Genomic DNA, 17,210 nt, shown 5'->3' with positions numbered 1-17,210 from the left:
GAATGTCACCTCACAATGGAGGAGCCTTATGTAAGAAAAGTTAATTCTTCCTGCAGGTCTGTGTCTTGTTTGTAGAGGTTATATTGTTCATTTAATATTCCTGACACAGAGGGGTTATGGAGATTTCTTTACCCGTAGGAAGAAGGGGAACTTCTTTCCATAGAAACCCACACGGAAGAACTCAGGTTCTAGTCTTTGCTGGTCCATGATCTTGTCGTAGAGAGAGGCTTCCATCATCTGGTGACAGAAATTATGAACAAATGTCAACGGTATGTGACTGAAAAGGGATTTGGTGCATTGACATGAGTTAAGTTATATAGAATCAGGTTTATTGGGGATTGCACGACAAGAATGAGGTCACTTTTCTGAGTCTTTCCTGATAGGAATACGACTCAGTCTTCAAGAAGGAGCTCCAGAACTCACCCTCATCTTGCTCAGGTTCCTGTAGTCGTAGTATGATTCATACTGGTCAGCCAGCTCTCTGCACAGAATGATGCCATTCTCCCAACACTGAAAACAAGAAACAAAAACAGCTTCGTCATCCTCATGATCACTGAGCTCCATCTGAAAACAGAGTGATGAACAGAGCCAAAGAGGCTACCCATTAAATCTAGAGGAGTAACTATGAATGGAAAGCCTAATAAATTAAACTGATTAAATGCTCCGCAGTGATGCTGCTAAACTGCCCTCTCCCCACTGGGTGGCAGTGGTGAGTCGACAATATCAAGACTCTCTTCATGCAGGTACACGCAGCACCCCAGCCATCTTGCTAATTAAATGAAAAGCTTTCCTTTCCTGCTGCCTTCAAGTCCCTACGCGGCAGCGCTGGCAGATGGCAAAGCTCATGAATGTGAAGGAAAATTGGACTATGAGTAACGAGCGGAGCAGTTTTAATGATTCCGTAGAGCTATCTTTTTCTTCAGGGATGCTGAAGTTGTATTTTAGAAAGAGAGAGAGAGAGAGAGAGAGAGAGAGAGAGAGAGAGAGAGAGAGAGAGAGAGAGAGAGAGAGAGAGAGAGAGAGAGAGAGAGAGAGAGTGTGTGTGTGTAATTTTGGAGGGGTTCCATGATGCCACTTTTCAGTGAAAGTGCAGAATGAGGGCATAGGTAGTTAGGATAAGGAGGTAAAATCAGTAGAGAGTAGCAGTTGGAGGAATGAAGAAACAACATATCTGGAGTGATAGCAACAAAGCAAAGAGAAATGACTCAGAAAATGAATCAGCTGTGTTCTGTTAAGCTGCCAATCTCGCCATTCATCCTCAGCCGAGGCTTTGAACTGATATGCAGATGCAAGTCACGCTTCACCTGTCAGTCTCCCCGCCATCATCTCCAGCAAAATATTTCTTGCGGGAGTGGCGCAGGACGATACGGATCCCACTGTAATTACAGCTGCCAGCGTTTCATCTGATTAAACCACTGAGATGTTGATGCCTGGAGCCAGTGTCACAGTTCACAACAGGTGGATATTAAATGTCTGACCACAAGTGACATGTCTTTTTTAAGCTTTCTCTGCTCTCCATTTATCAGGGCATTTCATTTCACTTGGACAATGTCACATCTCCTCTGAGGAAGGAGGGAAGGGAGTATACATGCTGAATTAAATTCTTAAAATCCACGTATTGGTAGCTAGCATTAATAAACTGTAAATGCAGCATTAGTAATGTGGCTGAATAAGCTTGGGTAATATTGTCAACTATGCATGAGGAGCTGACAAGTCACTGGGTTTATTGTGGCAAAAAGTTCTCTTCATTGGAAGGGAACATCCTGTTGCTTCCAGAGTGGAGTGATTAATTCACTGGCATTAAGCAGTGTTCAGAAGCCATTAGTCCATCTGGTTTTGAAACACATACTTGAAGTGTTACTCTGAGTTGGCATCACTAAAAACAGAGCCTACTGTGTGATTTCTTTCCTCATACAAAATCCAATCAGGGAGGCAGTAGCTTGAAATTCAACACAATGCTTCTAACATAAAGATTTTTAACTAAAGGTGCTTTTCAACTGCAGGAACCAGGGTCTAAATTTAGTTCTGGGGTAGTTAATCACCCCTTGAAAAGCCCTTACTAGGAGGTTAGTTCTTTTCAATGGTCTAGGAACTTTTGGGGGGGGTAGGCTCTCAATGCTTAAAGTTTCTGATTGGCATCGTGACTGCAGTGTTTTTGTAGTATGATTCACTTGGTTTTAATAGCTGTGTAACAGTTATCTTCTCTGAGCCTTCCGTGAATGTGCCTCTGTCAGCTCCCGGTGTTACAGTATTCAGAGTGACCCTGTAAACTGGAGACCTTCAGCTGAACGTGTCAGTGTTTCTCAACTTTATAACAGCTTTTGAAACTCGTAAGGACTCCTCGGGAATGCATCCTAGTGTAGTTCTTTATTAACCCTCCTGTTATGTTGCGGGTAAAACTGACCCTTTTTAAAGTCTATTTTAGGCAATATATGCCTTCCAAACCAGCTAAATGCAGCACAAAAAACTGGGCAACATGTGACATAAGAGGTGTCGTGTTAATTTATCAACATCACTTCATAAAAAAAATTAAAAATAGAATGTAAAATAAAATAAAAAAATCTATGTCATGTAAAAGTATTGTATTTATATTTAGGGCTTTCCAGTGTATATTAAAAAAAGCTTTAACATGAATTTTAATGTAAAATGAGTGAACCATGATCTGTGATAATTAAAGAACACCAATGGACTAAATCTTGATTTAAATGGTTTGTAATGGAGTTAAAAATTAGATTTAAAAAAATGTGTATTGAGATTTTTTGGGGTTCTGACACTTTTGGATAATTGAATATGCCCCGGGTCAAATTGACCCAGGAACATTATTACTGTTCCAGAGAAACGAACATAACAGGAGGGTTAAAATGTCAAAATATCCTCATCAGATAAGTATTTATGATAATCTAAGTGTATTTGTGAGGGTTGCATGTGGCTGAAAGTCGCCAATTAACAGGGTCGCTCGTTTAACTGAAACACCAATAAATTCCTGCCATGGCTTCTAAAGTGTTGATAAAGACGATGCTGGTCTGTCTGTCCCCTTCTATTTTGTCCTTTTTGTTGTATTGCCTTCATCTTTGTCTGACTGCCCTCTACTGGTCGGGCGATGTAGTGCAATTACTTTTTTTTTCTCCATACTTCACTGGCCTTATTTGCATTATCTCCACTGGACTTTAGGCCTTGGTGGAAATGCAGACAACAATGGGCCACACGAACCATTTAGTTCCTAGAAGAGTAATTCCAGGAACTAAAAGTTTCTGGAATTTTTGGTTGAAAAGCACCTTAACATGTCATAAAGCTACATGGAATAAGTACAAAAAACAGGACATACAGCAAAGGTAGAAAAACTCAGGTAACATTTTTTCAAGTTTACCTTCCCCCTGTCGAAGTTCTGGATGATAGTGAGATGCAGATACTCCTTTCTTTGCCACTCGCTCTGCATTGGGTAGTTGAGGAACTCTCTGAGCGGCCTGTCTGACCACTCCAGTAACTCATCATACAGCAGCAGGGTGTATGACGCCTCTGCAAGCAGACAGCAGATCACACAAATCTTAAAGCAGCAGTCGTAAACATGTAGGATTAAGTTCCCCAGCAGCAGCATAATGTAAACTATGTGAAAATGTATGTGCACACTTTCCTACATGCAGTAAAACAGTCATAATGTGTAACCGTCATGTTTCAACACCACCAAATACACAATCTTCATCACTTGAGGCGTACCTGTGTAGTTTTGTGCTTTCAGGTGCAGGTCATACAGTTTGTGAATGTAGCGGATGTACATCTCCTCCTTGTTCAGCTCCGTTTTGTAGAAGTTCTGTTGGGAGCAGTGGGAGTTTTAGAGGACAAAGAGCATCACATAAAAGAGAGGGAGAAAGTGATCATAAACTCTTTTTTGTAACAATTTGGAGATGCAAATGATGACTAATATTAAAAAGTGACAGATTGTTCTGTGGTAAAGGTTTATTTCAACTGCAGATTAGCAGCAGCTTCTGATCCCTCTGCCTACACAACCAGGTGCTCTTACAGATGGCAGCTGTTACATAAGGAGAACCTTGTAGGCAGAAGGGCAGCAAATGGAAAGAAGAAGGGAGAAAAATGAAGAGAAAGCTGATCTAATATATCTAAATGTGTTTAAAATTGTCAAGCATGAATTTGCATTGACACACCATTTATCAAAGAGGCTCATTGGACATCCTGTAACTTTCATAATGAGCTAAAGAATTGAAAAAGTATATATACTCTGTATTACCATTTTGGGATAATATGTTATTAAAAAAAAGGATGAAAACTTCATAAGACTTGTAATAGAAGCATATGAAAAAAGATTAAAAATGTTGAATGGTGGACGGTACAGTGGCTCTTAATAGTTTCTAATACTTAAAGAAGGTCTATACCCGTTTTCTTGCTAATACTTTCCAAGAGATAAGATTAATGTTGCTTTAATGTCTCTAAATTAAATATGAGGCTACAGTACGTAAGTTTATTTCAACATAATAAGTGCAAAAAGCCAGCCCTACCCTGTTCTAGGGGGCAAACTGTCTTAAAGCACCTCTAAAGATCATCATTATGATCATATCTAGTATGTTTTATTTAAATGATGGTAAAACTGAAAGTAGAGATAGAGGCTCCACTAATAAGTTATCCTGTTAGCTTGACTGAACCTGCTAATAAGGGAGCTTTAGGGATCCTGCTAGCGAAATGTTTTTATCAATGCTAGCTGCTTCTCATGGCTTTTGCTATGTTAGCCAGCTTCGCAGGAAAGCTAAATGACACATTTTTTTAAGTGTTTAAGAACACATTATGTATTGATTGCCATCGGGACATAAAGATCATTTAACCAGTACAGTAACAAAAAGTGTATCCAAATCTGACTACCAACCCCAGCTTTAAGTAATCCACTTTATTTTCAAGCATGAAATAAAAGACGACCTCACAAAAGTGTCATTAGCAATGCTTGTATGTTGCCTTTTTTGCCACCTAATGCTTCACAACAAAGCTGCTTTAATTTTGAAAGGACGCAGAAGTAATTTTCACTATATTGTAAACACAAACAAACAAACAAAAAGTGTCTAATGTATTAACTTGGGCCCTTCAAAGAAGCCTAAGCAGTGCATCCTTAACTGTAAAACCTTCTCGTCCTGCAAACATGTATGTATGCCTCTAACCAACTGCAGATGTAAATACATCACACAAGAGAAGTCATAGGCAGGTAGCCCCCTCTGCTGTTTATAAATGGTTATGGATATTTATTTATTTTTCACTTTGATAGGCACCTCTTTTTTTTTTTTTTTTTTTTACAATTGTCTTGTAAGGTTACACTCCTACTAACATGTTTCAGGTATTTCATATCCACAAAGTGATTCTGAAGTTGTAAAGAAGCTCAAAGAAATACATCAATAATTACCTCAAATGAAAGCCAACACAATTTAAAACAACTTAGACCTGAGACTTCATGAGTCTCTGATACTCACCAGTAAACTGACAGTACATCCAATCTTTTTCCCATCCACTTCTCCCAGCTTCATACAATCCCTGTGATAGAAACATCATAAGACTCAGAGCCTCATTCACTTAAGGACAGTGTTGTTTGCATACATTTAAATGAGCCATTATTGAGCATTGGGGCAAAATCTCCCCATTCTATGCAGATGAGCAAATTATAATTTATGAACACTGGGACTTAAAGCTCTGTGCAGTAAAAGTGGAGCTGGTGGTATTTGTGCTTGAGTTTAAGCGCTGTTCTGCTCAAAGTCTTTGGTGATCAAGACAAATATTCCACCTTTGGATGACTACAAATAATACAGTATGTACATAAAGTCTGTAAATATTACTTTAACATGACTATTTTTATAACAATCTGGGATTAAACCAGTCTGGCGCAGTCTGCAGCTTAATTCCTGCACACAGAGTGTTTTTATTTCCATCTGAACAAGCTGCTCCAGGAACTAAACTGGATACAAACTGAAATTTATTTTACATCTGACATGAGTCGACTCCACTATAAAACGTTAAGGACTTTCCCTCTACGTCCAGTTTATCATATATGTGGATATAATTTAGTGCCATCAGGATGAAAGCATGCAGAGCAGCTCTGAGCAGCAGAGTATGGTGATGCTGACAGCTCATCTCGGACATTAAGAAACTTAAAACTAGAGCAAACTGCTCAGAGCAGTGGAAATATGTTGTCTTTGTTGCTCTGGAAAATGATTAGCCCTTTGTGCTCTGTGCTTTGTGAATTAGACCATGGGACAGAGAGGACAATGGAGACAAATGATGTGCAATTCATGCATTGCAAAAAAGAGTAGCTTAAATATAGGATGAACAAACTTAATTCAAGGTGAACATTTCTTAAAACTAGTGAAATTATCTGTCCATGCAGCGAGTTAATTTCACTTGACAAGACATCTTAAAGGCACTATGAGGAGTTTTTCACCAGCTGAGAAACAGACTGAAACCAACACTGATGCCTCTTTATGACCTTCAAAAGCAAACAAAACCATAAACAACAACACTGATACCTTCTCTGTTGTCATGTTTAATGCCTTAAACCATTCAGAGGGGGTAGGTGTCAGACCACATGATTGGCATTTGGCTTTAGAAACACCCTTTTTTGGCTGTTTTCATGGCAAATAATCACATTGAGTGATAACTCTGGCTGTTAAAAGACAGCAGGGTGAAGTTTTTTTGGAAAATCTACTTTTGCATGTACAGAACAAGAGATAAGAGGTATCACTTTGTCCACAAGGGGGTGCAAAAATTGATATAAATCAAAAGTTTCTAACAGCAGCTTTAAAATGAGATTGTTAAATCTGGAAATGAGCAGGCTCGGAAAAGTATTAAAAAGGGTTGAAATAAGTAGAATATGCTGATTTTTTAGCTCAAAGTGCTTGAAAACAAACTTATAGCACAGTTATAAGGGAAATATACTAAATATAAGCAAAAACAATATCTTTATCTATCAATTTATTTTTGTATACTTAATTTGAGCAAATTAAGGCTCATCTAGCATGTCTCAATCTAAGAATTAAAATCTTGGCAAGTGCCGAATTATTTGCAGTGTGGAGCTTCTAGTGGCCAAAGCTCATTCTTAATGAATCCCCCTTAAGTGTTTAAAAAGAAGATTAAGAAACAAAAGTATTTATGTGTGTTTCTAAGACGGTACGATTCCACTCTCACCGGTAGTCCAGCAATCTCTCCATTAACCGAGTGACTGTAGCGATCAGTGAGATACCACTCTCCCTCCACGTCTCTCTCTCAATCTTCTTCAGCAGGCTGGAGGACGAGACAGAGAGATGTTAAGATCAAAAGAGACGAGAGGCCAAAAGAGAACAAATGGGAAAGGAAAAGTGGAGAGGGGCTGAGAGGGAAAAAGGAAGAAGAAATTACTGCAAAAGAAAAGGAGGTGAAGCAAAGAGGAAATTAATCCCAGTCACACTTTTGTCACCTATGCTTGTTGGCCTGCCTGCGAGAGTTGACACAATAAAATACCCAAGGTGGCTAAGAGGTATCACAAAAGCTGACCTAAATAGATTTGTAGAATTGATTGGTTATCTCAACCGGGCCAGGGGGGAGAAGACAAAACACATCAGAGCCAAATACAGCGGGGGAAGGAATAGCTTTTTTTTTGCCCTTTTTGCCGCCGTTCCCCCTCACACAGACGACACAGAGAGAACAAAGAGGAAGAGCGTCTTACCTAGGGTATGGACCAAACAGAGGAATTCTACTCCAGGCGGGAAGCATAGGCGGAATAAATTAATATTAATACGATTATTATCAGCACACACTCACACAGGTTAGTTTGGGGATTAGTGGAGTTAGTAGGAGGGAAATAAATTAAGGAACAAAATCAAAACAATTAATTCATAAAGCAAGATAAAACTGGTAATAATAAACAGAAATGTCAATCTGCATTCTAGCTTAATTACAGACTGCTATCTGAATAATTATGATTCCTCATACATTATTGTACATTATTGATGTGCAGTATGAATAGTAAGCTTAATATTATGCTCTTTAATAAAACGTTAACATATAGAAATGGTAGGTAAGAGAATGATCGACTATGAAACACATAAGTACGGTGGCCCTGAAGGACAAAACAAATTTACAAAAGATGAAACACTTTTACAAAGTTTGAGACAAATTTACATTTTGGAAAACATTTTTTCATTTTATAAAACAAAATTACATTAACAAAACACTTTTACCAAGGCCAAAACAAATTTACATTAAGGAAACAAATTTACAAAAGATTAAACACTTTTACCATTTCTGAAACAAATTAACATTTCATTTTTATGTAAAGGGAATGTACCAAACACCGGAAGTGATCCAGAAGTGATCAAGTGAGGGGTCATTTAGTTTGTATTGATGGAGAGAAACCAAACGGAGATGGACGTCTTATTTATGCTCCTTATTGACTCCTAAAGTTGTCAGTGGCTGTCATCTTCGCTCCCATGGACAAATTAATTTTGTCATTCCTCAGACTTGCTCTGTCTTTGGTAAAAGTGCTTTTAATGTCTTTGCTCCCTCTTCTTGGTTTGAGCTTCAGGGTCACATGAAGCTGGATTGTTTAATTCGATTGGAGGATTTTAAAACTAGGATAAAGGATCATCTGATCACTTTGTGCATATGTTTTAGAGCTTAACACTGCTAATTTATAAATCGATGTAATACTTGTCACTTTATGTTTTGTCTTGTTCTATTTGTGAAACTTTTTATGCTGCTGTCTTGGCCAGGACTCCCTTGTAAACGAGACTTTGTATCTCAATGGGACTATTCCTGGTAAAATAAAGGTAAAATAAAAAACAAAAAAAACATGGTTTACATATTGGGACATCCTCAGGTGTCAGAGAGAGGTGTCAAACCTCAGATGAAAAAGCATCATGTCTCCAGAAAAGCTCCATCATATTTCCGCAAAACCTTCATCATGTGTCAGAATTCAGATGAAACGGCTTCAGACCACATGGCCTCAGGCTAGACGGAGTCAGGCTAAAAGGAGTCAGACTTAACGGTCAAAGTGTTCCATCGTTTGTAAAAGTGTCTCCAACTTTGTAAAAGTGTTTCATTTTTTAAAAATTTGTTTCCTTAATGTAAATTTGTTTTGGCCTTGGTAAAAGTGTTTTGCTGATGTAATTTTGTTTTATAAAATGTAAAAATGTTTTCCAAAATGTAAATTTGTCTCCAACTTTGTAAAAGTGTTTCATCTTTTGTAAATTTGTTTTGTCCTTCAGGGCCACCATACATAAGGGATATTTATAGCAACATGGATATTGATAAGAGTTTGATTCACATCTATGTAAAAGTCGTGTATGTGAATCTGAAAATGGCTTCTTTTGCAAAAATGCAATAATGTCTTTAAAAGCTAAGTAGTTCAAAGTGAAGGGGGGGGCGTGAAAACAGGCACAGGAAGAAGCACGTACGCACACGCACGCTAACACACACACGAATAAAGTGTGAGGACCCAGCATGCAAGAAACACAAGGGCAGAGTGGACAAGGCGCGGCCACAAAGGAGGTGTGAGTGAAGATGAAGGTGACTACTTACCTCTCATTCTACCATTAAACAATCTACTCAATACAAACAGATACAAATACAGAGCGAGCGCTTCCTATTTTGTCATACGAAATGTCAACAAAACACTTTCCTCATTAGACACCTGTTCTTGTTCTGGACACGTTTAAGAGGGTGTTTTTTTCTCTCTCTCTTTTTTTTTAACTCATGTAAAAGGTAGCCCGTCTTTGAGCATTAAAGCTGTTATGTATGTTACTTGGTTTCAGGGTTAAAAGCTCCATTTCAAAAGAGTAACACTCAGACACATCCACTTACAAAAAAAGCAGCCATTTACTGAGAAAACAACCTGCAAGCTGCATTCACCTGATGGAGCCTTGTGTGGGCTAAGTCATTTAGGTCGTTAAGACTCAAAAAAACACACAGCTTTTTTCTCTGCCAGGACAAGTGTCCTATCATTCTGAACTAGCCTTCCTGTGAAGTCCTTTATTTTCAAGCTTTTATAGCTCTTGAGTGGGCCAAGTTACATAACACACCAGGCTCTTGACCCTTTCTATTTTCCTTTGAAATCTAAGGTATCTGAACAAGTTTGAGTAACCATGCAGCCATCTCCAAACTTTGTATTATGTGTGCTGTTCCTGTCTCTGACTCACATGCTGTTGAAGAGCTCTCTGTATGTCTCGTCTCCTTTGCCTTCAGACATGAGGCTGTCCAGCTTGTCGATCAGTTTGGCCTCCACCTGTTTGGGAAAATGCGTTTAAATCTCCAAAAGGCTGGTGCAAATGTTAATTTTAATATTAATAAAATGAACGTACGGATGAGCAGCATGAGTTGTTTTGAGCTTAAACAGAACATTATGTTCTTTATGTTGCTGTTAACATGTTAGTGACAAAATTTTGTCTGCATGTAGAAGCTAAAAACATAATCACCATCAATAGGATGCAAAGATGGCAAAATGTTACAAAAGGACCAAATCCACTGGCTTAAAAAATTGAGGAACACTTCCAGCTCTTAAGTGATTTATAAAATACAGTGAGCAAAGCTTAACTCTACGTACATTAAATTAAGCTTTACTGTTTTGAACCTATTCCCCAGAGAAATGTGGCAAGCTAAGCTACAGCAACACAGCTACATTAGCTTGTTACATTAGCGTTATGTTCCTTACACTGAGTAAGTCAAAGTCAACACTATTTTGAGTGACAGTGAGATCTAAAAGTGACCTGTGGCATCAGGGGCACAATAAGATAACTAAAATTGTCTGAATAAACAAACAAACATTCAGAATTCCTTTCTGGAAAAAAGGAGAGTCTCTCTCAAAGGCAAAGGAAGACATGAAGGACATGGTCACGGCCAGGAGTTGAACCAGTGACCTCTGGGACAAAGACTATAGCCTCTGTATGTGAGGCACTTTGACAGCTAGGCCAGCTGCTTCCCTACAAGGATAGTTTTAAGCATATATTTTTGTTTAATTGCAAATAAACCAGTATTATAGCAGCAATGTTATATTTTGTAGGGCTGGCTGTGGTGATGTGGCCCACTGAGATGTATTTTCAGGGGGCCCAGAATTCCTGGCGACGCCCCTGTATGGCATGTGCAAGTCTTCTCAGTGATATAGCCCAACTATGCCAGATTAGTTAATAGCAGCTAAACTGTGATCCCACATTGTAGAAACTTTCCCTTGAGGAAATACTTTGAATGCCAGTTGCTATCAACATGGAGTTAGCTTGTTTTTAGTGGCATATCTATGATTAACAAAGATGTTTAACCCTCCTGTTATGTTCGTTTCTCTGGAACAGCAATAATGTTCCTGGGTCAATTTGACCTGGGGCAGATTCAATTATCCAAAAGTGTCAGAAACCCCAAAAATCCAAATACAATTTTTTTATTAAATCTATTTTTTAACTCCATTACTAACCATTTAAATCAATATTTAGTCCATTGGTGTTCTTTAATTCTCACAGAGCATGGTTCAATGAGGATAACTCACTAGCTTTTCATTAAAATGAATGTTAATTTTGAATGAATGAATGTACATTGGAAAGCCCTAAATATAAATACAATAGTATTACATGACATAAGTGATGTTGATAAATTAACACGAGACACCTCTTCTGTCACATGCTGCCCAGATTTTTATGCTGCATTTAGCTGGTTTGGTAGGCATATATTTCCTAAAATAGACTTTAAAAAGGGTCAATTTGACCCCAAACATAACAGGAGGGTTAAATGCATGTAAAGATGTAATATGGCATCGCAGTTTATCTGCTATCCATGACTTTACTTAGTGAGTACACTAAGTAAGACACCTTATAGTTTCAGTGCAACACGTGGATGTTAAAAATGACAATCATTAAAAGTCTGAAAGAACTTCTTCACTTGTGATGAAATATGACTTTCAGGAAAGTGAATCTATTTTTGTACCTGTTTGAAATTGCCACTGCGTCTCTGCTCCCAGTCCATCATGTCATGGAAGATGGGGATCATGACATTCCTCAGATCGGGCTGAGGGACCAGCGTCACCTCCAGGAACGGACCAATCATAGCAGGGATGAAGTTCAGTTTGTGCTCCCCTGCAGGAGACATGGAGGTCAAAGGAGAGGTGAGGGTTTCACTTTATACCTGAACACAGCAGATTGTTTCTGTCAGAGGCAATTTGGCAAACCAGAGAGCGGGCCAGACTGCAACACAGGCTGCTCTGAAAATTCAGGTTAAGTCCACTGCCCTCTTATGTCATTAAGTCAGCACGTAAATAAAGTATCAAAATAAAATTAACATAACTTCAAAGAGCATTTAAAATTGAGCAAAAACAAGAGAAGTTAAAGATAAAAACAAAAAAGGTCAATCCTACACAGAACAAAGAATGAAAATCATCCACACAAAGCAGAGTGACGGCTGTAGCCTGTTACCATGGAAACAAATACTTTTAACAGCTGAGAGGTTTTTTGTACCCATCAGCTCAAGTACAAAGAAATACTGAAGAATTTATTAGCCTCCAGTTCCTCTGATCCAAGTGCATCACACAAACTTCAAGAACACAACTTCTGCATCACTGCAGACATAAATATAGAGACATTTAAGGACTTGTTTTTATAGTCTGGGGAGAGGGAGCTACAGCTCTCTACCTGCAGCACCACTCTGAATAGGAATCATATATTTTCTGTAGCATAGATTCAGTGTACATCTGGGAGTAAAATCAAGCATAAATCTCTGGTGTTGAAAAGTAATGTAAATGTGGAGGCGCAGTTCCTCCAAAAAGCCGCAAAAATCAATAGGCCCCATATCCCAAAACATTGCCCGACTCCGCCCATTACTCTCCTTCCCTGCAGCTGAAACCCTGATCCATTCATTCATCACCTCCAGAATTGACTACTGTAACAGCATCCTATATGGCTCATCATCCAAAGTCCTCAAAAAACTCCAGTACATCCAGAACTCAGCTGCCTGTCTACTCACTCACTCCCGTTACCGTGATCACATCACCCCTGTCCTCCAAAACCTCCACTGGCTTCCTGTTCCCCAACGCATTCACTTCAAACTCCTCCTCCTGACTTACAAAGCCCTCCATCAACTGGCCCCCTCCTATCTCACTGACCTGCTTCACCCTCACAACCCCTCCCGTGCTCTCCTCTCCTCCAATGAAAACCTTCTCTCCACACCCTGTAGGACCAAGCACCGAACCTGGGGCGACAGGTCTCTTACTCCATTGCTGCCCCCGCCCTCTGGAACTCCCTCCACAAACACATACGCAACTCCACTGACCTACAAACATTCAAATCCCAGCTCAAAACACACCTCTTCAGAGCTGCTTTTTACTGTTAATGTTTTTATATCCACTGTGGGTTTTTTTGTGAGCCATTTGTGAAGTGTCTTTTGAGTTTTCTGAAAAGCGCTATATAAATAAAATGTATTATTATTATTATTATTATTATTATTATTATTATTATTATTATTATTATTATTATATCAAAATGTAAATTTGAGCAGCAGAAGTCAACAAGTTTACAGTTTGGTCTGATCCCTATAGCTCATGTTTCTTTTTATAACACCTAAAGAAGCAATAAACTTTAATATAACTCACTCATTTTGATTATATTAGCCTTCAAATTTGGTGAAGGGGTCATTTACTTTTAAATGTTCTTCGTGTGTCTCACACAAGCCCCGGCCATAGAGCTTTCTGTTTTTACGCCCCTAAGCTTTGGAACTCTCTGCCACTGGACATTAAAATGGCAAGCTCTCTGGGTGTTTTTAAAAGTAAACTTAAGACTTACCTTTTTAATCAAGCTTTTAATTTGGAGTAATTTATTTTTAGCCCTGGACTGCATTATTATTTTAATCATTATTATCTTAAACATTGCTTTAACATTTATTTATCTTATTTAATTATTTATTTATCTATGTTTTTCTTGTATTAATGATCTTGTTAACTTTACCTTATTTTTAACTTTTCTTTCCACTGTTACTTATTTTATTAATTTTACTGTATTGATTTTACTTTTAAGTATTTTATTTATAATCATGCCTTTTATAATGTTACCATTGCTGTTGTTTTCTGTCTCTCTGTTATTCTGTGAAGCACTTTGGGCTGCATGTTTTTATGTATGAAAGGTACTATATAAATAAAGCTGAGTTGAGTTGAGTACTGACTCCGCCCCCAAATTAAGTGACAGGTTGAAATGACTGGCTGTCTGCTTCAGTCAACATCTTAACCATGTTTGCATGGGATTCTAAACCTCGGAATTAGACCATCAAAGGTTTTCTGTGTTGTTAACATAAGACATTAGTGACAACAAGTTTGATTCTGTTTCCTGGTAGGCCAACATGTCATTTGCTCTATCGTCATGATTTGGTTGAGTGAGCTGTGATGTCTACTACTACCACAAGCACTACCTTCTTGTCTCATAAACAAAATAGCTGTGGTCAGCCCACACCACAAATACAATCTCATTCTGTGGGAAACACCTTGGAGGTTTAGCTTATTGGCAGCTATTAAATTAGCTTCTGGTGTTGACTGATAGCTCAGCACTTGCTCGCTCCTCTTCAGCTCCACACTCTCCACCAAATATGGTAACTTCTGGGTCCAGAAAATTAACACAGTGGCAGCCAAATCCCAAACCCGAGGCTCCATTTACACAAATGAGGAACTGATGGGTGACCGTGTGGAGTGACATATGAGTGTTATGGTCTTACCTAGATTCTGCCACATGCTGAAGATCTCACAGCCCATCATTACCCTCATGTCTCCATACCTGTGTGAGAGAAAGTCAGGGTTAGAGATGAGTACTTGCTGCAGGCAAATATTGAGAGAGGCTGCACAGAGTAGAATGTTAAGTACTTCTATCTGCAGCCTACAGTACTGTACACTCTTTGAGTGTGTGTGTGTGTGTATGTGTGTGTGTGTGTGTGTGTGTGTGTGTGTGTGTGTGTGTGTGTGTGTGTGTGCGTGCGTGTGTGTGTGTGTGTGTGTGTGTGTGTGTGTGTGTGTGTGTATGTGTGTGTGCTGTGTGCACTATAACTGCAGCAGGATCGGATGGCTTGTTGAGGCAGCACATGGCTCCTTAGAGGCCATCCTAACACAAGCGGCAAAGAACAGTGAGTGTGCAGATATGCATTTTTAAACAAAATAAAAAACTTACTTTTCCAGAATCTTCTTCCTCTTAGAGGGAGAGAAGGACTCCAGCTGAAGACATGGCTGGTTGATAAATATTACAGACAGATAGAAGTACGAATCCCACACCTAAAAATAACGGGATGGGGCAAAAACAAACTGTAAACACTGAAAAAACATTCTCCTCTGTTACAGTTTTAAAGAAGGATACAGACAAATAAAATAAGTATTAAATATTCATGTTTCATTAATAATTATGGATTTCCTATTCTTCAGTCAACAGCTGCTGAATTAAGTTAGAAATAATCTTGAGCATCCTTTAAACCAGTGGTTCTCAACTGGTCTGGCTTCGGGACCCACCATCATCCCTTAGCGATAAGCCGCTACCCAAATCAAGGAACATTTTCAATTTATCAAATTAATGTAATATAAAGGTGGTGCTGGTAAACCCAAAATGACCAGTAGGTGGTGATGATAGAAGAAGAAATATGCCCTTTCACATTCTTCTAGCTGCATTTTAATGTAAATGAAAAAGTGCATATTAGGGACACAAGGTTTCAAGAATATTATGCACAAACGTGAAACAAATAAGTCTGACTAGTGACAACTAGTTTCACAGAGATTCAAAAATATGTAGCATAGGCATAACAACATGTTATAACATAAATTATGCTATTAAAAGAGAGAAGAGTGTTTTGTTTCCAAATGCTGCTTTAATTTTGACGGCTTCATACTTTCACTTGGCAACACCTTGGTGCACACAACACACTGAGGTTTTTGTCATCTTTTATTATCAATATAATAAAGTCCATATTAAATGAAGTCGCTGCGTTTAGCCATGCTTATTTCCCATAAGAAAAAAAACGTACTTTGATTGTCATCTTCTATACTGTGAAATGCATGGTGGCACTCAGCTAAAAAAATACCCCTCAAAATAAAAGCACAGGAATATTTATTTACTCTTTTTTCCCCAGCCGAAGGCCTGCAACCCACTTTTGGGTCGCGACCCACCAGCTGAGAAAAACTGCTTTAAAACAGTATTATCTATAATATATATAAAACAATGAAACTTGAGCTTTTAAATGTAGATCAAGCGTCTCAAAGTTCAGGGAAAAGTCTACTCTCACTCTACTTTAAAGCTCCTGAAGGGAACTTTCTGTTTATGTCGTTTTGGCGCCCCCTTTGGACAAAGTGATATCTCTTGTGATAATGTGTAAGTTCTGTTTTCTGGCAAAAAAAACTCCTCTTAGTTTCTTTTCACAGTCAAATGAATTACTCAATGATAATAATAGCTGTGGAGTAAGTAAGCAAGGCTGTTTGTGTACAGTAGTGTGCTGTCAATCATGTTTGTTAAATAACCAGCTAAAAAACCCTTACAGGAGCTTTAATTGATGCATCCTTTTGGTGTTATTATTGCTGTTCTGTCTTTTTGTGTTTTAGTGTTATAATCTTTGTATTATACTGATGTCACTACTGAAGCTCTGTTTTTCATTGAGTCGAGTCTTCCTCGGTGTGTATGTGCATTTTAGTGCACTCATGCATTTTAGAAGTGTGGCTGTTTGACACTTGAACATCTTTGCAGCATTGTTTTTTTCCCCACAAACACAGACAACACATTTCCCCTTACCTTGTAGTCAAACTTGTCATTGAGGAAGTTTTTCCTCAAAGCGTCAGAAAGGTAGAGGACGGTTGTAATGATGACACTTCACAGATAGAGAGAGAAGAAAAGTTGAAGAAGCGGGTTCTTTTGGTGGCTTCGAGGAAAATGCAAGCAGTTCAAATAGGCTGTTTGTGTAGTGAGTATAAATGCAGAGGTAAACTGATTAAACACAGCGATCAAATCTAGAAAGAAACACTTGTAATCACATTCTTAAACCCAAAAGGAGTAAAATTGTCTATGGACTCATTACACTGACACTCAGGTCATCTGTGTGCTCCATTTGATTCTATCCTCACAAGTGAACCGATGCTTTAACCTTGGTTTTAATGAGAGTACTACATCAAAAGCACCTCTGGACTTAATGATATGAAAAAGAGACATCTGGCTGGTTTACTGATGGAAGTTAGTGACATTTTAAAAGAGACTGTAAAGTTGTAGAGC

At 38.5% G+C, this 17,210-nt stretch overlaps 1 protein-coding gene across 2 annotated transcripts in view; it reads right to left on the bottom strand.

The window, feature by feature from the left end:
* dock4b (dedicator of cytokinesis 4b) overlaps nucleotides 1–17,210 on the bottom strand; it is a 170,271-nt gene that overhangs the window by 35,515 nt on the left and 117,546 nt on the right. For both annotated transcript variants that reach the window (XM_034673952.1, XM_034673953.1), the window contains exons 28-38: nucleotides 16,737–16,812; nucleotides 15,138–15,238; nucleotides 14,692–14,750; nucleotides 11,926–12,074; nucleotides 10,158–10,243; nucleotides 7,171–7,266; nucleotides 5,466–5,526; nucleotides 3,715–3,808; nucleotides 3,368–3,516; nucleotides 424–510; nucleotides 133–237 (exon numbers count right to left, since the gene is read on the bottom strand). In XM_034673952.1, coding sequence (XP_034529843.1) covers nucleotides 133–237; nucleotides 424–510; nucleotides 3,368–3,516; nucleotides 3,715–3,808; nucleotides 5,466–5,526; nucleotides 7,171–7,266; nucleotides 10,158–10,243; nucleotides 11,926–12,074; nucleotides 14,692–14,750; nucleotides 15,138–15,238; nucleotides 16,737–16,812 — 1,063 coding nt within the window. The remainder of the gene's footprint in view (nucleotides 1–132; nucleotides 238–423; nucleotides 511–3,367; nucleotides 3,517–3,714; nucleotides 3,809–5,465; nucleotides 5,527–7,170; nucleotides 7,267–10,157; nucleotides 10,244–11,925; nucleotides 12,075–14,691; nucleotides 14,751–15,137; nucleotides 15,239–16,736; nucleotides 16,813–17,210) is intronic.

The sequence above is a fragment of the Notolabrus celidotus genome, chromosome 21 (genome assembly GCF_009762535.1).
Source record: "Notolabrus celidotus isolate fNotCel1 chromosome 21, fNotCel1.pri, whole genome shotgun sequence".
Taxonomy (NCBI): Eukaryota; Metazoa; Chordata; class Actinopteri; order Labriformes; family Labridae; genus Notolabrus; species Notolabrus celidotus.
The sequence above is the reverse complement of the archived record's forward strand: the minus strand, read 5'-3'. Positions and strand labels throughout refer to the sequence as shown.